The following is a 23,982-nucleotide window of genomic DNA, read 5'->3' as shown; positions in this document are numbered from 1 at the left end:
ACAGATGTAGTTCAGATTTCCAAATTGTGGGTCACATGGCCCCACTAGCAGGGCTCGCCAGAACTCAGTTCTGGCACCTCTCAGGTGGGCGCCATTGCCATGATAAGAGAACGAGGGAGGTGTTCATGGTGAGTTCCGGCACCTATTTTTCTAGAAAAATAGCACTGCCCACTAGGATTACCAAAACAAAGAGGATGGAAGACATGGACTGCTGAGGGTGCAGTTATCTGAGATCAGAGATAAAGTCACATGTGGACACAGGAACTAAAGTAATAACTGCAGGATGGTTCATATGAGAACACAGGAACTAAAGTAAGAGAATAACTGTAGGAAGGTTCATATGAGATACTGTAAGCAGGACTGTGAAAAAACACAAAGGGAAGTAGTCAAAAGAGCTGAACAAGTGTAGGGGCGAGGAAGACCCAGGTATTCAGCTCTGTTGGGCACAGATGTATTCTCGTAAAGTCTCCGTAGTGCTGATCTAAACTCTTGCCCAGGGCCCCAAACCTTCTATGTTTTTGCAATGAAAAAGATCAAGCTGAGCTACCACTTCACAAGTGACAGACTGAGACAAACCGATAGGAATTCTCCCAAGGACACCAACTCAGTAATGGACTTTGAAAGCAGGCAAGGGTGCAGCTGTCTCCTGCTCCCTTTCTGACAATACAACAAATACAACTAAAACTTTAAAAAGTGTATGCCTACTCAACTACACTTGCGAAAGATGCAAGGATGGGACACTTTGAGAAGAACAGTGTTCGCCTTTAAAAAAATGAAAATTAAAAAACTTGATCTTTTTTGCTTATTTGTATAAGTTAAAGCACCATGGAATCATAGAATCATGGAATTGTAGAGTGGGAAGGGATTCTGAGAGTCATCTGGTTCAACCCTCTGCAATGCAGGAATCCTGCAAACAGCTGTCCCTGGGTGGATTTGAACTACCAACCTTCTGGTTAACAGCCAGATGCACTGACCCATTGCGCCAAGAGTTTGCTAGAGGGAACCACTACAATCACCTAAAATGAGAACACCTAAAGAGAACAATCACCTAAAGAGAACAATCACAAAGTACTTGCTTCCACTGCATTCCCAGGCTTAGCTGTATGTGCACAGCCAGTAAAAGTGATAGGTAGATCAAAGTACGACAAGCACCTTCTTTACAGTGTTGCAGGAGCAAGAAAAATGCACACACAGAATTCAGACATAAAACTACCAACTGACAAGAGTCCCGATTCCTCAGCAGAAAAAATAACTCCCCTTTACAGCAGTGATCACTGCTATTGAAACACCTGTCTCTTTGAATATACTTGTTAGCATAGCTAGCACTGGCAGTGCGCCAACAGCCCTCAGTCCTACCAAACACTGGAGCTCCAACTTGCATCATGGAGCAGTCTGAACCTCACCTCTCTGCTATGAGCATCCGGTAGCATGTAATGCATAATAATAATAATAATAATAATAATAATAATTAATAATTTTATTATTTGTACCCTGCCCATCTGACTGGGTCTCCCCAGCCACTCTGAGCAGCTTCCAGCATATACAGAAACATAATAAAACATCAGACATTAAAAACTTCTAAAGGTTATATACAGTATATACATGTCTTTTAAAGGATATGTAGTTACTCATCTTCTTGACATCTGATGGGAGGGTGTTGCACAGGGTGGGTGCCACCACCAAGAAGGCCCTCTGCTTGATTCCCTGTAACTTCACTTCCTGCAGTGAGGGAACCACCAGAAGGCCCTGGGTGATGGACCTCAGTGTCCAGGCTGAACAATGGAGGTGGGGACACTCTTTTAGGTATACAAGGCCAAGGCCGTTTAGGGCTTTAAAGGTCAGTAGCAACACTTTGAATTTCATATAGAGGCCTGGATTCACAAAGGCTAAAATTGTGCGCACACACCCTTCAAGAAACTGGGGGGAGCTCACACAGACTGGACCATCCAGCACACCAGTTCCAAATATACTACCTAAGTCACAGTCAGGGGAAGGGGCACGCTCTCACTTCACAAAAGTAGAAAAGCACACCACTCAATACATGTCTGAAAACAAGCTTTATTGTCATTATGATCCATCTGTGATACACACAACTATGGAACGGGATTTTATTTAAAGTGTGATCTAGCATTTAAGTATTATAATCTTGACCCATACAAAATTTCTGGTCATCCTAAATTACGACAACTTCAAAACTTAGCTGCATAATGTACCCCTTTCTCTCTCTACTCATTCTCAAAACTGGGTAGTTTTGAAATCACCTAGGTGTTCCACATAATTAAAGCTGAAATGCCAGTCATTTGCCCATTGTCAAAATAGACCTATTTAGTGCAATGAGCAATTTCTCACAAAAAGGAAGCTATTAGAATAATATTTCTAAGTTTTGCGATGGCTTTCTGGCAGTCCATAATAGGTCATTTTTAATTCAATTTCATCCTTTTTAATTAACTCTTCCCAGAGGCATCATCACTGGGGGATTATTTCCATTTGAATATTTCATTGTATATTTCGAAGCAGACTGACTAGGCAAATGAGACCATCGTACTCTTTCTTCCATCAGCCAGAGCAGCCTTTGACAACCTGGTGTCCTCCAGATGTTTACCATCAGTCCCAGCCAACACAGCCAACATCTGGAGGGCACCAGGTTGGCGTAGACTGAGTTGGACCATGTTGACCTAACCCTCAAAGAAAAAGTGCCTTTGAAGAAAGACAATGATAACAAATTTATTATTTTAATGCACACACTGAGCATTCTGCGCAAGAACCACTATGCAAGAGGGCAGCTAGAAGTGGAGAAATGGTGCACGATTTACAATTTAACTTCATTTTTCACCCTTCCGAGTTATGGAGTTGTAACTCACCAAAAGGCATCAGGGTGCCCTCTGCCCTCTGCAATAAAGGGCCCCACAAGGAAGGGGTAAAAACTTTATTTATTCTGATTTAATGTGAAAGCAGGAGCCAACTCCAGGGGCCATGGGTGCTTGGGCACCCACAATAATATAATTGTGGGTGCTGGGCACCCACAAAGTCAATGAGAAAAGCTGGCAGGCGGCAGTGATGCTGCTTCTAAGAGAAAGGCATTTCAGTTCCACCCTTCACATCCAGCAAGCAAGGCACCCTTTTGGGGGGGCTCAGATACAGAGGCAGATTCTCTCTGCCTTCGAGTCTGAGCCCCTTCCCACGGAGAGGAGGAGGAAGAGGAGCCGCCATTGCAACCTGGATGTGTGACTTCACATGCACATGCCTGTATGTAATGTGTGTGATGTCACAGGCATGTTCATGTGACATCGCACGTCTGCATTGTGGCAGCAGGCACCTACAATGCTGAGATTGAGATGGCACCCCTAGGGAGAATTGCTGCTATAGCACCGTTAAGAGCAGGAGTCTCCAAACCCAAGACCCAGTGACTTACTAGGGGCTCTGGAATGACCCATGGCGACACCCGTAACTGCATGGAACACACACTATTGAGCCATCTACAGGGGAGAAAGCCACTGCTCCCCATAGCAAAAAGGGGGGCAAGAACAAAATACAGTAGATGTTATCAAGGTGAATGCATGTGGCTCCCATTTGCTTATGTGCTGAGAGATAAGAGGAATACATGATGTAATTGGTGAGGGCAGCTAGAGTGAAGATTAACCTTATGTGCAGACTCTGGTTCCTCCTTCAAAAGTCTGTCTCCCGTCCGTCCCCGCCCCCCCCCTTACGTTCTTTTTCACAACTCAGATGGGGTGGGTGGGGAGAGATTGACTACCAGAGACAGCATTTGCAGGGAGAAATCAGAGGGGGAGGGTAGGCTCCCTTGCTGCCCACAAATTCCCCCCTCCCAACTCCATCGTTATGGGAGGAGGGATTTACAGTAGGGGAATCCTGTGTTTTCCTCGTAACATTTTGTTCCATCCTGACTCATCACTACCTACCACTACTATCTGGCACAGAAAACCCCACTGATTCCTTTTGACAGCTGACTTTCTGGAATACTTGTGCCTGGGATCTCCAGGACATAGTAGGGCGATGAATTTATACTTCTGCTTATCCTATTCATTCTATAAATGTTCCACTTTTTAGGAAATGTATAACTTCTGCTTATCCTATTCATTCTATATATGCTTCACATTTTAATAAAATAGATAACTTGGAGCTGCAGTAGCCATTTTTAATGTTAGAAAAGCATTACAGCACAATCCTATCAATGCTTACTCAGAAGTAGGACTGCATTTAATAGGGCTTACTTCTTGGAAAGTGTACATGGGTTTGCAGCTTTTGCCTCTAAAATGGGGAAAATTAGATACAGCAGTTTTGACATGTTATCCATTAACTGGTGGTAGAATTTATTTTTGGAAACTGAATTTTATGCAGTTGATATATCAAGTGAACAATAAGAGGTGGTTTCTGGGCAGTTGTTAGATTGTGAATTTGGTCCTTTGCTACAGCTTTGTACATTTCTACTGGGAATGTGCAATACTAAGTGGAACGCTATTGCATTTCTCAGTGGTTTGCAGGTGGGAGAAAAGAGAAACCTAAAAAAAGAGTTGTGCTCACCATCAAATGTATCTTACCTAACCTATTATGACTTCCATGAACAGAAACGCAATTAAAGATGCAAGTGTTTAAAATGTAGAAAGGAAACTGGTAGAAAATGGTCATTGGAACAAGCGTGGATTGAACATCCAGGGAAAGAGATACTTGCAGAAAGACCATCCGTCAATATATGATTTTTTAAAGAAAAAAAGTGACTCAGTATGAGAGAAACCTTAAAAACAACAAAAGTCAAAGAGAAGGAAAGGCAGAGGAGCAGAAAGCAATCAGTGAGGCTCCTAGCTGCAGGAGTGGGAATGAGAAGTGGAGTGTGGCTCTTTGTCTTTGTTCATCCTTTTACATGATCTCTCTTTCTCATTTCAGCCGGACCCCATGGCACTTCCTTTGTCTATCAATCCCATTGTGTTTGGCTATCGGGACAAAATCCTCTTTATCTTCAAAGAAACAAGAAAATAAAACATCTCATCAGATTTTGAAAGGTTATCAAAATCACTCTTAGAAAGGATTTGCAAGTCTATGTTTTTAAAAATTGATGGAGAGAGGGAATATTTTTTAAAATATTTGCTTGGAATCAAGGAGTGGAAGGAACAAATCCTCATGATCCGTTTGTCAAGTCCATGCAGTACTGCAGTGACTGGAAGTTTTGCTTTTCAAAGAAAAAATTAATACATTTCCTTCAAAATGCAGATATGTATTTTTTTCTGCTTCAGTGACAATGAGCTGTTAAAACTGCACTTTGTCAACCTATTGTTTTCTTAACAGCAAGCTCTTAACTGCATGCATGAATGAAAGAATGAATGAGCCTTCTGTGGAAAATATGCATCATACAACATCACTATTTCAGTAGACTCAGCAATGTCAATAGTTGCTCAAAATAATATAGTAAGAACGACTTGTGGGGCAAGGTAAGAAAAACACCATTCAGAGATAAAAGAAAAAGAATCTCTTTTAAAACGGCCTTTTTTTAAAAAAAAAAAAAGAGTGAAGACCATTACTTTCTTTGTCATAGTAATGAATTCTGGCTTGCACTTCCCAGGGAAATGAGAAGCCGAAATAGTACATTTCTGTCTTGATTAGATTCATTTTGAACACGCCAATGCAGATAGCTTGCCTTTTCTGCCTGACATTAGTAAAGCTAGATTTTTTAAAAGGAGCAATAACATTTTCATTTACTAATCAATTTAAAGCAAGTGCGAATAAGGGCACAATAAGGCACACCGTGGATAAAGATTAAGACAGTGAGTCGGTATTTAATTGAGAAACCTGCTCCTGATACTGTTAGTTACAAAAAAGCAAAAACCTTAGGGTAAACAAAGAAAGAAATAAGGAAGGGAGGAATGCAGACATTTTAAAATACCACCACCAATGAAGTTCTTCCTGTGCCCAGTCAGAAAGGACAAAACGATGAAGGGGAAACTGCACTTCATTCTCCCGTCTGTTCCCCTACTTGCTATACCAACTTCCATTACCAGCTGTGAATTGCTACAGTCAAGTAAGACAAGAGGCAAGAGAGATTTCAAACCCAAGATACCTACTTAACAAGGGTTCAAAATCTCACCATGTAGGCCACAGGCAGCAAATGTATGGCTGTCCAAACCTTTTAGCAAGGCTAATGGCTCAGGGATGATGGGAGTTGTAGTGCAGCAACATCTGGAAGGCCACAGCTTCCCCCTCCTTGATGCAGACCAAGGTGTCTTTCAGTCTCCAACATTCCAGCATTTCTCAGGCTGAAGGAAGTAGAACTTTTATTACATCATGAGAGGAACAGCTCTAAGGATCCTTTCTCACATTTGCAATGACTCCTTCCTGGGCCAGAAAGGTAAATGTCAGAAGCCCAGAGCTGCATTGGAAGGGTCTAGATGCAGGCATCCTGTTGTATCAGAATCATTCTTCCTGCACGCTTGGGCTTCTTCCTCTTTGTCTTACATGAACACAGCCTTAACAGTGAGTCCATGAGTGGCTGTGGAGGCCAATTCTGGATACACACGGCCTTCCACAGAGTTGATATAAGTTTTCATGTGGGCTTTGATCATGGTGAGGGTTTGCCAAATATTGGCAACACCAGCATGAGGAACAGCCATTGTGTGGGCTCCTCCCAGGCAGCCCAGGACTTTTGGGGCAAGGAAATGAGCCACATAACATAATGGTTTCCTTGCTTCAAGCCTATGAATAGGGTCTAAATAATGAGAATAATGTGAATAAGCAGCTTCCTGTGGGGCACTTTTGCTGGCATACGCTTTAAAGACTTTCAAAATTCTGGGCTGCATCAATAGGAGTATAGCATCTAGATCAAGGGAAGTAATAGTGCCACTGTATTCTGCTCTGGTCAGACCTCACCTGGAGTACTGTGTCCAGTTCTGGGCACCACAGTTCAAGAAGGACACTGACAAACTGGAACGTGTCCCTCTTCATCCTGGAGAAGAGTGACTAGTGGGGTGCCACAGGGTTCTGTCTTGGGCCCGGTCTTATTCAACATCTTTATCAACGACTTGGATGACGGACTCAAGGGCATCCTGATCAAATTTGCAGATGACACCAAACTGGGAGGGGTGGCTAACACCCCAGAGGACAGGATCACACTTCAAAACGACCTTGACAGATTAGAGAACTGGGCCAAAACAAACAAGATGAATTTTAACAGGGAGAAATGTAAAGTATTGCACTTGGGCAAAAAAAAATGAGAGGCACAAATACAAGATGGGTGACACCTGGCTTGAGAGCACTACATGTGAAAAGGATCTAGGAGTCTTGGTTGACCACAAACTAGACATGAGCCAACAGTGTGACGCGGCAGCTAAAAAAGCCAATGCAATTCTGGGCTGCATCAATAGGAGTATAGCATCTAGATCAAGGGAAGTCAGAGTGCCACTGTATTCTGCTCTGGTCAGACCTCACCTGGAGTACTGTGTCCAGTTCTGGGCACCACAGTTCAAGAAGGACACTGACAAACTGGAACGTGTCCAGAGGAGGGCAACCAAAATGGTCAAAGGCCTGGAAACGATGCCTTATGAGGAACGGCTAAGGGAGCTGGGCATGTTTAGCCTGGAGAAGAGGAGGTTAAGGGGTGATATGATAGCCATGTTCAAATATATAAAAGGATGTCACATAGAGGAGGGAGAAAGGTTGTTTTCTGCTGCTCCAGAGAAGCGGACACGGAGCAATGGATCCAAACTACAAGAAAGAAGATTCCACCTAAACATTAGGAAGAACTTCCTGACAGTAAGAGCTGTTCGACAGTGGAATTTGCTGCCAAGGAGTGTGGTGGAGTCTCCTTCTTTGGAGGTCTTTAAGCAAAGGCTTGACAACCATATGTCAGGAGTGCTCTGATGGTGTTTCCTGCTTGGCAGGGGGTTGGACTTGATGGCCCTTGTGGTCTCTTCCAACTCTATGATTCTATGATAACCAACTTTCGTTTCTGTACCACCACAGGCATCCTTGCCTCCTGACACACATACAAACAAATTTATAAGTTACTTTGTCAGTTGAATAGAGCAACCATATACTATCATTTCAGAAATCAGTTTACACCCCCCAAAAAAGTGTTCAGTCCAGTTCTAAGGCAAAAGTGATATTCTAATAGCCAAACTGAACATTTTGGAAAGTGTGGTTCACTGTGAGGTACGCGTACAATAAAAAAGGAAAAGTAGCTACATTGTACTGTCTCAGTTGAAAGAAATGTGAATGAACACTACTGGGAAAAGATGCAAGTGGGATCTAGACCAGGAGGGGATAGGCTGTGGCCCCTCCAGACACTGCTGCACTTGAACGCTCATCATCCCCAGCCAGCACAGTGAATGGTTAGGGATGACAGCTTTAATCCAACATCTGGTGGGCCACAGGTTTTCTATCACTGATACAGGCTGTGGAGGAGGAAGGTGAGTGGAATCTAGTAAGTGAAGAAATAAGAACGTACAGTGGTACCTCAGTTTTCGAACATCTCTGTTGACGAACATTTCCGTTTTCGAACGCCGTAAACCTGGAAGTAAATGCTTCGGTTTTTGAACGCGCCTTGGAAATTGAACATGCCACGTGGCTTCCGCTGAGTGCAGAATCCTGAGGCCTAGCTGTTGGCTATTGAGTTTTTGGTTTTCAAACGTTTCAGACCTCAAATGGTCTTCCAGAACAGATCACGTTCAAAAACTGAGGTACCACTGTATTTTTGCAGAGCCTGGCTAGCCTCCAACTAGAAGCCCTGTGATCTTCTAACAGAGTATCCACAATGATTCTACCAGAATTTAACTTTGTTTCAACCAGCTCTGCCTCCAGCTCCACAGCTAGACTTCCTTGCCCAACTCTACGTTCCACTTCTTGGCTTCATTAAACTCCAGCAATTGCCTGTCAGTCCAGCTATATTACTGTCTTGCATGCCCAGTAGTATTTTTCTGGACTGGGAGGTTCTTGTTTCTGTCTTGCAGACTTCCCACGCTGCAGTGCTACCCTCAGTTCCAGAGGGTAGTCTGGAACCTACCCTCCCAATTGAGCTGTTCACTTACCGTATTTTTCGCCCTATAGGACGCACTTTTCCCCCTCCAAAAACAAAGGGGAAATCTGTGTGCGTCCTATGGGGTGAATGCAGGCTTTCGCTGAAGCTTGGAGAGCGAGAGGGGTCGGTGCGCACCGACCCCTCTCGCTCTCCAGGCTTCAGGAAGCTATCAGCAAGCCTGGGGAGCCCGCAGGAGTTCCCGCAGGGCTCCCTAGGCTGCGGATAGCAGCCTGCTGCACGGAGCGGGGGGCACACTGAAGCAGAGCGCCCCGCGCTTCGGGCAGACACCCGCAGCCTGCTGCACGGAGCGTGGGGAGCGCTGAAGCAGAGCACCCCACGCTTCGGGCAGACATTGGGCAGCCCCACAAGCTCGGGGGACAGCGGGGAGGCGCAGCGCCACCATCCCGCTGTTCCCTGACCTGGTTTGGATTCCCCGACCTGGTTTTGGAGAGGAAATAAAGGAAAAATTGATTTCCTTTATTTCCCCCCCCCCCAAAAAAAACTAGGTGCGTCCTATGGGCCGGTGCGTCCTATGGGACGAAAAATATGGTACTTCAATTTCGGCTTCTTGAACCCAGTCTTAGAGTACTGGTTATTTTCAGTTTTGGTCTCATTCACACTGAATGAGTGTTAAATCTCAGGTTGCTTAGCGAGCCCTAGGACTGACATCCAGAGAACCTTTGACAGTACTGGTGCAGTGGAAAAGCATTGCCACCACTGCTTGTCCAGCTCCATCATTCCATGTTCCTCATGCTTAAAATAAGTAGGAATTTAATTCTGCTCCACAGTAAGAAATAGAAAAGGTGCAGAAATGATGGGACTCTAGAAGGAATAGGGTGGGAGGTGGAAGAGTTAGCACCCTCTCCTGCTGTATAAAGCAATTGAGATGGCTCAGTCAATACAGCATGAGACTCTTGATCTCACATTGGGCAAAATATTCCTGAATTGCAGGGGTTGGACTTAGATGACCCTCATGGTCCTTTCCAACTCTATGCTTCTACTACATTAGGTAAGAGGTTGCAACCTGGCAATCCTAGTAAGCCCAACATGTGCTTTACTCTTGGATTGTCAACTCATGTCTACATTCAACAGCTTGAGTCGTGGCTTGAGCTGCTGTGTTATCATTATGTGATGGTTATTTTACCATCAACACAAGACCAAAAGCGAAATTAATATAACATTTATCATGCCACTGAGGGCTGAATGTTCTGGGATGGAATGTCATTCTCACCAAGGAAACAAGAGTTCGCTTGTGATTAAGACTTCATATTTCCCTTGCTTGAAATTTGTGGTGTGTGTGTAAGAAAGAACAAATGCTCCCAAAACAATGACGACCAGAACAATTGCTTGAAAGCAAGCTTTTTCAGTAAACAAGCAAATAGCTAGGGCTTGTTTTTGCAAGGATGTATTAAAAGAAAATAAATGTCAATTAAAATATTTTAACATCAAAGGCAAATTTCTCTCACGTTACAGGCAACAAACACTTGAATTTGATTATTAAATTGAGAAAGCTTTAATTAGCCCACGTCAGTTTGCCTTTTAAAAAATGAAAACATCCTATGCTAAATATACCTCTCAAGGTTTATTTTAACAACAGTATTTTATACACACTCATACAAATTAAATACAGTGTCCTTGAATCCATTTCAGATATACACAAAGAACTTCAGCTTTAAAGAAGAAGAAGAAGTCCCACAGGATCACAGATGTCCCACAGATGTACCTAGGAGTACACCTCACTGTACTTGACAGGGCTTACTTCCATGTAAACATGCATGGGATTGCACTGTCACTCTCGTAATATCTCACACATTAGCTAGTCCTAAAGCTGAGTAATGGATATATAGCCACCAAACAGAATTTTTTCTAACCCAGTGCTTTCCACTCTGTGCTCTTAGAAACACTACCTAGGTCTAGGCAACCTACAACCCAAGGGCCACCCAGCAGTGTAACATGAGTTGCTGGCGCCCAGGGCAGGCAAGCCACTGACACCACCGGAGCACGCTGTTCCCCCCACTGGAGCCAAGTTACTTTCATGAGTAACATGTAGTTAGCCCTTAAAGGTTCACTCACATATGAACACACTTTAGACCACATCACTCAATGCTTAAGGAGATCTTGTGAAGTGATCATATAGCCACAATGAGCCACATTATCATCTTCCTCAATGATTTTCAAACTGTGTTTCAAGCAACCCTGTGGTTTCTCAGAAGTTATAGCTGGGGTTCCATAATATGATGATCAGTAACAGCAGACAAACTTCCCAGAAACACAGCTTAGGGCTTGTCATAGAAAGCACAAGTCCAAGCAGTTTTCCATTCGTCCCACACTTTCTAGGCACAGGTCTGAGTGGTTTTGCCTTTGCCCGCCACTTTCCCCTGGAAAACCTGCTCTTTAGCACTAAATCAGAACAAGCAGAAATCAGATTGCTGATTGTTCTGACTCAGCGCTGGGGAAAACGTCAGCACAAATGGAGGTGTGGGTGAGTCCTTGTTCACCACTATCAACCATCAGCTGCGATGCAAAGGCATGAGGGAGTGTTGGGAGAGTCCCAGGGAACTGCATTCAGTTGCATTTGGGTGTTAAGTCTGCATCTCAAAATACTCCCCGGAATCCTCTGCAATGAACAGAGGTCCTGTGGCAGGAATAAAGGAGGTCCCTAGAAGACAAATGTGGAAAGGGTGTAGTAAAGGAAGAAGGCTTTAAGCTCATATATCTAGCAAAGTGATTACTCAGAGAAGCAAAGGTTCAGAAGAGACTTCCTTCTCTATAACAGACACTCCAAAAGGGATTGGGCCAATAATAGTGAAGACAAAGCCATTGCTCTAATCTCTCAAAAGAAGTCAAAGTGAAAGCCTCACATGCACCCCAGCTACTTATATTCTCTTCCAATGCCTGCTGTTCATATTTTTCTTTTTCCTGAAATAAAAAGAATACTATTACATTTTTTTGTTTAGGATGGGCAATGCGTGAGGCACTGTGATCATTCACCTCTGTCTTTACTAAAATTCCATTTATATTTCCCAGGGCAACCTTACTCTTGCAATGAGTGAAAGGAAACCTTACTGAAAACTAAAATCCCTTACTTTTCACTTCCTGAGATGTGAAGCAGTCAATATTTTTAGTTGTGTATCTGCTTCTCTCTCTTACCCAAGTAGAAACACAAATCTAAAATCAGAAGTATTTTAGCATTTAGTTAATTTTGCTGTAGTATCTCCCCCCCTTTTTTTGTGGGTAGGGGGACAGAAATTAGAACTGTCTTAGTATAGTGTCCAAATATACACATTATGTTTTTTGCCTACACATCAAATTAGCAGGCTCTGAAAAGGACTACATCTTACTCTAAGAAAATTATTAATCTATGTTCCCATTGTGTGAGACATAAAGAAAATTCTGTGACCTAGAAATTACTGCATTTATAATGAACTATGTTGCAGATCACTGTGACACTTTGCAATTACCCACTTATTTCCTTCTGTATCAAAGCTATTAACAGAACGGAGAAGGATGCGCCAGCTTCGAGGAAAATCTCAAGGGTGGAATGGCTGAAATAATACAACGTGGAGCAGTGTGTCATCTGCCCTTTAGCACCATTCTGCTTCCAGAAAGCAAAGGAAATTGGTGGATGTGAAGGAATGAAGGCCTGAAGCATTTTTTAATGACGGCTACGCAAGGTCTCAATCATCAGGCTATCTTACATTGTATAGTCTAGACCAAAACTACTTAACAGTTCAAAATAAACCTTATTAGCTGCTGCAACATATGAAAATGGCAAGTAATCATTAAACAACTCACTACTAGACTGGTCAGCAGGTCAACCAAGGGCAGTCAGTCTAGGGTCCAGATCCCATTCTTCCCTTCTCATTTTCTTCCCTTTCTGATGTCAGACTCATAGATTCATAGCTGGATGAAGCTAAAACTTTGAGACTGGTGTGCTGCTTGTCCTAGGATGGTATGGAAGTTGAGGGTGGGAATTCACCCTTCACAAAGTCAGACAGCAGGGAGTTCATTTTAACAGGCTCTTGCTCCCCTTTAAAAATGTGTCTGTGTGTGTCTGTGTTGTAAGTAGTCCATGCCCACTACAAAGTGCAAATATATTGAGAAGATAGGAAATCTTAAGTAGGCTGCAAAAGGAAGAACCAATGTGATGCCTTTAATTTCTTACACACTAGAGTAATCTGGAAATAGAAGTAACAATGTCCCCAGCAGGTCCTGCATTCCCTTTTCTTTTTGCTGGCAAATCACTGCCATCTCACCCTTTAATGTTTTTGGCACCCACTGCGAGGGTTTACGCCTTTTATTCACTCACATACCTAGGTGGTAGTGTAAGCATAATCTTCCCATCACCTTGGGGGCACCTGGAGTTGTTCCTATACATCCGCTTCCACCTCATCCCTCTGTCACTCTCAAAGCTGTTTCATCTGGAACAGCCCTACCACAACATGTAAGCTCCAATGTGCACCTTCCTAGCTCCTCCCATAATGTAGCCAGGAGCTGCATTGCAAAAGTCAGTGTTAGACAGGGGACAGGATATTAGAGCACTGGAGGTAGCAGGGAAGCAGGTTGGGGCTAGGTTGGGGGCTGTGCTGATGCCCTGCCTGTTTCCCAACACTCTTTATCATGTGCCAGTCTCTGGGGGTCTTTGTAGGAGGAGAGGACTGTGAGCAGAGTGAGCTCTTGACTTGGGCCCAAGTCTGAATGTAACGGTGCCACTGCCTGGTATGGGAAAGGAACATCGTCCAGTTATGAGAAGACAAAATCTCCAATGCAAATCCTCATTATTACATATTTTACATGGCTGTTTATTTGTATATATTTTAAAATTTGTTCCTGAGAGAAGTGGACCCAGTGCCAACTAACAGTCCCCTCCCCCAGTTGCTAACCAAATGCAAGGAAAGCGTGTGGACAGGGTGGGAAGGGACATTGCAGTAGCCCACTTTAAGAATGGAGCAGGTTAAGGTGTGCAAAAAACCAACAATCCTCCATCCTCTTCTCAGAGTGGTCCTCTGTGCTGAATAGCACTGTCTCCACTTTCATTCAAGGTGGTGATGAAGCAAATACAAAAACTCCATCTTTCATTGCAGCAACTCTTGCCAGTTGATTATTTGCCTTTATAGCAGATTGGCCAAATCAGACACTTCTCTCAGGAACAAATACATTGTCCAAGTGCATTATGTCCTAACCACAGAAAGGTTACAAAACTCTAAGAATGACTCATAAAACCATTACTTAGCCTCTTGGACACTATGTATTCAGTATGAGGGAGGGGAGGAGGAGACGACCTATGTTTCATCTTAGATTTACATTGAACACTCTTCCTGTTCACTTTGACTCACAATTTGTTTGTGTGAAGAAGAAGAAGAGTTTGGATTTGATATCCCGCTTTATCACTCCCCTTCAGGAGTCTCAAAGCGGCTAACATTCTCCTTTCCCTTCCTCCCCCACAACAAACACTCTGTGAGGTGAGTGGGGCTGAGAGACTTCAGAGAAGTGTGACTGGCCCAAGGTCACCCAGCAGCTGCATGTGGAGGAGCGGGGAAGCGAACCCGATTCACCAGATTATGAGTCCACCGCTCTTAACCACTTCACCACACTGAAGCTTTGTTTAATGGGGAAAATGGCATCCTAGTATGTCCTCCAGCATATTAATTCCTCCTTATATTGGTTTTAACACTGTAGGAAAATGTGGTCTGCTAATGAATTCTAAAAACTTCAAAAACAAACAAACATACATGCATATACATTCTTTGATAAGGACAAAGGGAAAGTAATAGTTTTCACCTTCCTATTCTAACTGGTTAAGGTTCAATTATTCAGTCAAGAATAATTATAAGAAGCACATATTTGAAAGATCTACAAATCCCATAAGCACCAGCATTCCAAACATTCCCAGGTGCATCCAGTAAATGTATGTGTGATGGCTCCTCTCGCTTGTAAAGAGGCAGATCAGAGGCGGGGAATCTCCGACCAGCATGCCTAATGAGGGCCACCAGGCCTCCCCATTTGGCCCATTTTGGTCAAGTCATGCTCACCAGCCCAGCTGTAGAGTTGGAAGGTTCTACACTTAGGCAGGAAGAACCAGCTTCACAAATATAAGATGGGGGGCACTTGACTTAACATGAGTCAACAGTATGATGCAGCAGCAAAAGAAGCTATGCTATTCTAGGCTGCATCAACAGAAGTATAATATCCAGATCAAGGAAAGTAATAGTACCACTCTATTCTGCCTGGAGCACTGTGTCCCATTCTGGGCACCACAGTTTAAGGATACTAACAAGCTGGAATGTAACACTGATTATTATTATATCCACTGATGATGGTGGTGGTGGTGGTGATATATTTATTTATACTTCACTTTGAGGGACTTGAGGTAGAGTACAGATAAAATAGGAACAGCTAAAAACATAGAAAAAACCCATTAAAACTCATTAAAAAAAACAATTAAACATTTATAGAATGAAAACTCTCTCTCTCTCTCTCTCTCTCTCTCTCTCTCTCTGTGTGTGTGTGTGTGTGTGTGTGTGTGTGTGTGTGTTTTCTATTAAAAACACACAGATAATTACAATAAAAACAGCATGTTTCCCAAACCTGTTGGAATAAGGTGGTCTTCAACTGGTGGCAGAAGCACAACAAGGAGGGAATCAGTATAACTTCTCTAGGGAGGAAGTTCCAAAGTCTGGAAGCAGCCACTGAGAAGGCCCTCACCCACATCCCTCACCCACATCCCCACCAAGCAGGCCTGTGAGGGCAGCAGGACCGAGAAAAGGGCCTCCCCTCAAGATCTCAGAACCCAGGCAGGTTCATATGAGGTAATGCTGTCTTTCAGATAGCATTGGGTCTTTCAAATAACACCATTATTATTATTATTATTATTATTATTATTATTATTATTACTTACTTACTTACTTACAGATGAGCTGAGATTTAAGAAGGGCAAGTGTAAGAAATAAAAGAAAGGGGAAAATCATGATGGACAAATATACACAAGTAGCCAACACTTGACGGGATAAGGCCAAGTAGACCAAAGCTTAGAATGAACTCAGGCTTGCAAGAGAGGTTAATAATAATAATAATAATAATAATAATAATAATAATAATAGATTTATTGAGCTATGTTTGAAGCAAAAGGAAGAACAAACAAGTAGTAGGTCCTTTGTGTGGAGAAGATAGAAATGCTATTGTATAACAGAGAGAGGGCAGAACAGCTCAAAACCTCCTTTGCCTCTGTCTTCACCTGAAAGGAAAGCAATGCCCAACCTGGTGATAACGTAATAAATGTTGTAAGGAGGGAGCTGCAGCCCAAGATAGGAAAAGAGGTGGTACAGGAACACCTAGCTACTTTAAATGATTCAAATCTCCAGGGCCTCAGGAGCTGTGCCCAGGGGTACTAAAGGAGCAGATTACACCAAGCTAGAAGGGGTAGCTAAGGCTACAGAAGACAGAATTGGGATTCAATATGACCTTAACAGGTTGGAGAACTGTCCCCAAATTGACAACATGAATTTCAATAGGGACAAATGTTTTAACAAACAAAATCTTCTACTCCTTGTTTTTTTGTTCCATTAATGCCTTGACAAATTGCATATGGCATAGACGAGAGAACTGAGATATTAATGGGCGCAAAGACTATTATTGAAAAGGCCACAGAAACACATTGTAACAAAACAGAAATAGCAAGAGAATATCTATAACATCAGTCTATAACAAAAAAATAGTGCTAAGATTAATAAAATATGTGGCAAGTCCATATACTTGTGACAGCAAGATATTTGCTATATTGAGAGAAAACTCTATTATATGGGATAGCAGCGCTAGCAAGTTTTCTTTAAAATAATGCACTTAGCTTACAAAAAAAGAGCACACATAAAATCTGATGGGGATGTCCTGACTCACAACTCAAACACCCAAATCCTAGCCGTACTTACCTTGAAATGAATCGCATTAATTCCAGTGCAACTTATTATAAGTAAATACGCATAGGATTCCAGCCTCGGTCTGGTTTAGAATACAGATAGGCAACTGGCTCAATCCACTTCCCTGAGGGCATCCAAAGCATCATCCAACACAGACCCTACTCCAAAAAAGACCTCCTTATATTATGCACCTCACCCACTTCCCCCATCATGACCTGAGACACACACAAATGGCTCTTTAACACCCTCCACATAGTTTCAGCGGCAACAGAAGCTTTGGCAGAGTTTTCCCATTACACATGTCAGATCTAATCCCCTTATGACAGCCAAGATACAGGCAAATAATATGTGTGAGCTACTCTCCATCAAAGTCTTCTTTTTGCTGCTTGCAAAGAGGAGCTGAAGCCGGTAAAAAGCCTCCTGTCTGCACTTCGACATGGGCCACAGGAGTAAGAAATGAATGACACCAAGGTTGCTGGCCTTCTAGACCTTGTTCAGTTCAAAAGATGGCCCTTGTTAAAAAAAATTGTTGCTGATCAGCAATTTAGGATTTGTGGAGCACAAAATAACCCTACCTTAGCACTATAAGAGCCACAGCATCATAATCAGGCAGCTGACTGAAGCAGTCACACTTTGTTTACCCTGAGGCCAGGCAAAGGGCTTGAAGGGAAAAGAAGAAACATGGTGGATTCTTCGGATGTAATTATGCATTCCTGAATCTAGCACAGTTGATTTTAAACACTTTGTAGGAATGCTTTCCAAATCAATTTGTCTGCTGAGGAACATCTGAGAATGCAGAGGATTCTGGGGCAAATTCTGAGGTCATCATAGTCATCATCATGCCGCCCATCTGACTGGGTTGCCCCAGCACCAACACTTTGAATTATGCTCAGAAATGTACTGGGGGCCAATGCAGATATTTTAGGACCAGTGTTATATGGCCCCAGCAGCTGCTCTTGGTCACCAATCTGGCAGCCACATTCTGGAACAGTTGTAGTTTCTGAATCACCTTCAAAGGTAGCACCATGAAATCAGTATGTCTAGAGTACTGGCCAGGTCTGATGAGTTTCACTATCACCCTACATGTGTCCAAATCCTGGTGGTGTAGAACCCACAAGCAGGTTGGGAGGGTCTAAGTCCAGCAGGTAGTCTGGGAAGGAAAAAGATAAGGATTCCTGAAAACAACAGTGGCTGTTTTCAGAACCCTGGACAGAACCCAAAGAGCAGCCTGGCATGTTCTAAAAAGACCTTGGTCTCAACTGAGCTCTTACTACTTTTTCTTGGCAGTGAGAGGTCAAATAATAAGGGCTCACCAGCCCCGTTTCCTCCCTCTCTCCTCTCCCAACCTTATACTGTATACAACACAAATGTCTCACATCAAATGTAACTGATCTGCGGGGGGGGGGGGGGGTTTACAACCTGAAAAAAGACAATGCACATACTTTTGTAACCTAAGAAAATCTTTAATAAAAATTATTTTTTAAAAAACAACCTGAGCCGTTATTACACTTCCTGAGTCTAACTAGCTCTATCAAGCAGCAGCATCCCCTTAAAGTGACAGTCCTCTAGCCTGGCGCCTAGTTCTCTGTCACATCTGCAGGGCCTCAGGCTGGGCACACTGCCTGTACTGGAGAGCAGGTTTGATGGGAAGGGAGGCCCTTTTGCTCAGGGAGGGGGTTCTCTGGTCATTGGGCACAAAGTAGGCAGCGAGGCCCAGAGGCCCAGAGTCAGCACCACTTTCACCTTGCCCTCTGGGTCCACTTATGGGACACTGCTCATAGGAAACGTTCATGAGAAAATGAAAACTGAACATGGTATTTAGTGGTGTCTTTTGTAATATTCACACGTTAATGAAAAAGCTATGACAGACCTTGGGAGAATTAACTGTACCCATAAGCATCACCGAAGAAGAAAGCAATGCCTTTGCAGTGTGTGAGAGCATTTCAAAGCACTGCATTATATATAAAGTCCAAATAAATCATTTCATTTACCAAACTTTCCAGGCTATGATTAGCACCAGTCTGCATCAAATAGCTGTTGTTTTTTAAAAAATGAAATGTGTCTTCTCAATCAACTATTCATTTAAAAGACATAATAAAAAGGAAAGGAAAATGACTAGATGTTCTCTTTGGAAACTCAGACAGCTTGTTTCAAACTAGATTTCTTTGGTGGCTTTTCAAACCATTGCCAGGATTTTAACTAAAATGTACCACTTACTGAGTATAATTCTATTCAGAATAGTAATAAAAATAGTACCACACTTTTTAGAAATAATTGTGTGTGTATTTCTGAGGAAACTAAAAAGACAAGTATAGACTGCAGCCAAGACACATACTGTACTGTACTCTATTTCTTTACAAACACACACACAGCAGAAAAAATGATAATCCCTTCTTAGTGGAAAATCCAAATTTTCAAATGACTCCCCAAGCTAAAATGAATTACTGTAATAACCAGAATCCTCATATGTTCGCTGTTCAACAAAGGCACAGCTGACCACCTGCTATGTTGCATCTTACAGACAGCATTTCTCAAATGCTGTTCTCTTTAGACCAGGGATGCGCCCCACTGAATCATATGACAGATTACTAAAAACACAGGGAAGGGGCAAGGGGAGGAAGGGAAAGGGTTCTCCTTCTAGCTTGAGTGACTGCTGTACCGCGTCTCTGTGCTTCTGCTGAGTGCAGCATGACAGGGGTGCCTCTGCAGTTCTAGAGAGGAAGGATGTCAACAGCCAGACCCAAGCCAAATAAATAATTGCTTTAATTTGAGGATATACCACACATGGCTGAAATGGGCAAACTGAAACGCAGGAGGCTATGTGTTTGTGTGTGCACTTGCGCTATGCAGCTAGAGAAGGATTATTATTTTAAAAGCTGCATTATTCATGGTTGCATCACTGATCTTAAACCCTCAACCGCATATGACAACAAAACAGAAAAGGTCCTTAGCATGAGTCAATGAAACGTGCCTTTCTTTAACTTGAAAGGAGGCAAGGAGACAGCAAAGGAAAGCAAACAACTTGTCATTAAAGAATTTGCTGCATTGAGTTAGAGGCTGTTGTAAGCAAAATAAATAAGAGGAAAAAAAATTTTTAGCTCAATACAGGATTACAGAAACCCTGTCAAACTAATGTGAACTACAGATAGCACAAGGCTACCCACCTTTGTCCCTTATTTTCTTGCTAGTACGACAGGCCAATTGATATACGCACCAAACCAAACCTAGATGCTGAATCCAGAGAAAACATGCACATCCCTTTCCCCATCCTCCCAGCCACAGAACTCTCATCCTGCATAGCGGACGGGCTTCCAGTTCCCTTCACAGCCCGGCAAAAGGAAGGGGGAATGTGTGCCCAGGCTAGAGATGCTCAGACTGTATCGTACACATAAACACAAGCCTGCCCCCTCCCCCCACATTCAGTCATGTGCCAGCGGGTGAGTAAAAACTACACATTCGCTGTCACTCTGCACCCATCCATTGTCTGCACCCCTTCCTTAAAAGAAGAAATACATCTCTGCAAGGAATGCAAGAAAGCAGGCTGGGCGGGGGGGGGGAATCTATCTATCCGGTGTGTGTAGCTTGATAATGCCTGGTCCATTAGTCCAACTCACGAGACTGGAGGCCCCTTCCAGTTCCTCCTAACAGGCAGCCAGATTCCTTTTTTACTCTACTTGACAGGAGGTCACACGCCTTTCCCCTCCCGCCCAACCCAGCTGGCGACACTTCGTGACACCCCAGCGCCCCAGCACGAGAGGAGCCTGGCCGGAGACGGACCACGATGGCACCTCGGCCACAAGAAGACCCGGAGACTTGGACGCCCAAAGCCAGTCCAGGCTTCCTGGGATGCTGGCCGAGGAGGTGGCAGGGCAGCCGCAGGGAAGAAGGGCCAGCCGGGAGCGGGTCGGGCGGCGCCTTACCTGGAGAAAGCCGGGCTGCGTGCAGAGCATGCTCTCCGGCCGAGGCGGCACCTTCAGTCCCCTCGCGCGCGGCTCACGGCCAGGCGCCTGGCGGCTCCGCGCTGCAGTCAGGGCGCGCCGGCCTTCTTCCTCCGCCCCAGCCCCGCGCCTCCGCCTCCTCCCTCACAGCGGCGCTCGAGAGGCAATTCCCCGCGCCCAGGCGGCGGCGGCGGCACCGGCAGCAGCAGCCCCACGCAGGTCCAGGGAGCCGAATACGGCAGCAAAGCCGACGCCTCCGCGCCTCCCCGCCCCGCCCTCTCTGGGTACCAGGCAAGAGGCAGCCAATCAGGAGCGTCGCCCGGCGGCTCGCTTCGCGCCAGCGGGGCGCCCCCCCCCCCGCCCGCCGCTCCTCCTCCCGCGCCCCGCGCCAGCCCACGCACGGCGGACGGGACCCGATGCTGCTGCTGCTGCGGCTGCGAGGGGAGAGGAGGACGGGCAGGGCGGCCCGCGTTCGCCTCCCCAGGCCCTTTGCCCAACGGCCTCTCCTTTTCCTCCTCCGCGCTCGTTGCGCAGATGCACTCACTCCGCAAAGGGACCCGGAGCATCTCGCGCAACCTCGCCGCCGGGGCTTTTGTTAAGGGCCGTTCATTCATTCATTCGTTCATTTTGGTAAATCGTTTTGATTTATTTTAAACAAAGGGGAGAGAACAGTGCGAACCGTACAAGCACTAAATAATAATACACTAATAATAATAATAATAATAATAATAATAATAATAATAATAATACAATAACAACAACTTTGGCACAAAGATCAAACGCAGAATTGCATAATAACCAATGCCAGGCCCTGGTTAGCTTAGAAATAGCTGTGGGAGAAATAGCTGGAGGGAGGGAGATGGGGTGAACAAGGTATTAAAACACAAGACGCAAAGCAAAGGCTGTGAAGGCACTGACAGGGAGTGTTTATTACATTTTCAAGAAGTTTAAGTTAGAATTGAAGAGGGAGGAAAACAGATAAGATAGCATTGCATTGGTTCATTGAATCACCCGTAAACTATAATATGCTGGATGAGCAGCCAAGTTACATGCATCATCATTAACATGTTTAATAAAACAGTGCCAGATTAAATAGAATGTTTTATTATACCATGCAACAAGATTGGCTCCTGCTAGATCTTTCCAAAATATAGCCCTTATGGCTGTAGCTGCAGTCAGTTTGCAGTGAGAAGGTAAATCTTTGGTATCTGAGATGTCAAATAGGGCCAAGTGAGGAGATGGACCAAGTGTTCAGCCTTTTTAGGGACATTTATGCTGGTGGCAAAAATTAGCTTAGAGCTTGCTTTATTTTGTTTTTGTTGCTACAGAGTTGTTTCTGCAGTACTTCCTTTAAAAAGTGACACTCTGGCAACCTGGTTTCTCTCTCAGTCACTGGCGTGTGGGGAATCCCTCCGGTGACTCCACAGTGAAAGGGGAAAGGGGCTCTGTCCCTCCTCAGGAACACTTTCATCAACTCTTCACATATTTTAGCTGAGTCCAAGCACTGAGAATAGATTTAAGGCCTGAGCCCTGACATAAATGAAGCCCTGAGTTTGTTCTTCTCCCGTCTCCTTGTAGGTTTACTGTCTGCAGGGTGGGTCCATCCAAAGTTAAGTGCCAATTATTTCATTGGGAGACAGTTAAGAATTTATAGGGTTTTATTTGGCTGAAGTTAGTTGAAGTTGTGATCCGTTTTAATCAATGTGCTATGTCTGGATCCAACCAATAGACACTGACTTAGGATATAATTTCAGGCATCTACTGAAGCGGATATAATTGAAGGATATAATTTCAGGCATCTAGCCGAGGGAAATGTATGTCACAATAAGGCTGTAGTGCTGTGTACACTTACCTAGACTTCAGTCCCACTTAGAGTGGGGCTTACGTCTTAGTAGGCTTTTATAGGATTGGACTGTAAGTGTGTCTTTTAGGTGCTACAGGATTTTTTATTGTTTTATTGCAGGTGGGATTTAACTTCATATTCCACTTGTAATTAAGGCTTGATGACACACTTTTCTCCAATGAAGCAGCATGGGAAAGGAATGGTTGGGAAGAAAAAAGCATGAAGGGAAGAATAGACTTACGGTAATTCTTTTCTTGCTCACCACTTCTCTTCTTGAACCTCATTCCCCCCCAAAAAATGTCCCACCCCAAGGTGAGAAGCAGTTTTTCTGCTGCAAATCACCCCTCCTTTGTAGCAAAGAAACAGGCTCTTGTCCTTTTATTACACAAGTGTAATAATCTTTTGTTAGAATTGAATACATCAGCTGCTTCTAGTTGTATCCAAGACTGCAAACATAAACATGGTTACTCGAGATCTTTGAAATCAGTTGGTCTTCTAAGTACATTTGTTGAGTACAGTGGTACCTCAGGTTACAGATGCTTCAGGTTACAGACTCCGCTAACCCAGAAATAGTACCTCAGGTTAAGAACTTTGCTTCAGGATGAGAACAGAAATTGCACAGCGGCGGCAGCAGGAGACACTATTAGCTAAAGTGGTACCTCAGGGTAAGAACAGTTTCAGGTTAAGAATGGACCTCCAGAATGAATTAAGTTCTTAACCCGAGGTACCACTGTACTGGAATGGGTGGAAGGGATGTTGGAACTAGTTTTATCTAAGATAGGTTTTTTTAAAAAAATCTACAACACAAATCCATCCATATACTGGCATTTCTCTTTGAATAATTTTCACTTTAGATTCATTTATTGTTAAGGTAATGTATCCTCACATATTTCTTAAAACTCCTGTGTTAATAGTTCTTCATGCATAAATGGTTGCTACTGACATATGAAAGATATAGTTCAATGCATCTAAACATTAACCAACTATCTTCCAATAAAGAAAATCTTCCATACTTATGTTTTGTCTTCACCTCCCACAGATTTTGCAGTACTGCTGTACCTCATTAAATGGTGTGAGGGGGGGTGTCTAGCTTCAATGAATACAAATCTGGTGGAAGATCCCCCCCCCCCGCTTCCCTCCAGTTTTCAGCTCCCCTCCCTGAAGTGGAGCATGGACCTTTCTATTTTCAGATTCACAATGTGGCTTTAAATGCCTTGTATAAAAAGTAAAAGGGATGGGTTTTTTAGGTCAAAGATTTCCCAACAT

At 43.7% G+C, this 23,982-nt stretch overlaps 1 protein-coding gene across 7 annotated transcripts in view; it reads right to left on the bottom strand.

The window, feature by feature from the left end:
• The window catches only part of HECW1 (HECT, C2 and WW domain containing E3 ubiquitin protein ligase 1), a 180,114-nt gene extending 159,209 nt beyond the window's left edge, over window positions 1–20,905 (bottom strand). For 6 of the 7 annotated variants that reach the window (XM_053409585.1, XM_053409588.1, XM_053409589.1 and 3 more), the window contains exon 1: window positions 20,856–20,899. In XM_053409585.1, the coding sequence (XP_053265560.1) occupies window positions 20,856–20,885 (30 nt within the window). In that variant the 5' untranslated portion in view covers window positions 20,886–20,899. Of the gene's footprint in view, window positions 1–20,855 lie in introns of all 7 variants that reach the window. The other variant, XM_053409587.1, reaches the window with a different exon arrangement.
• Window positions 20,906–23,982: the final 3,077 nt, after the last annotated feature.

Source organism: Podarcis raffonei, chromosome 12 (assembly GCF_027172205.1).
Source record: "Podarcis raffonei isolate rPodRaf1 chromosome 12, rPodRaf1.pri, whole genome shotgun sequence".
Lineage (NCBI taxonomy): Eukaryota > Metazoa > Chordata > Lepidosauria > Squamata > Lacertidae > Podarcis > Podarcis raffonei.
Note: the sequence above shows the minus strand (reverse complement) of the source record. Positions and strands in the feature narration are given on the sequence as shown.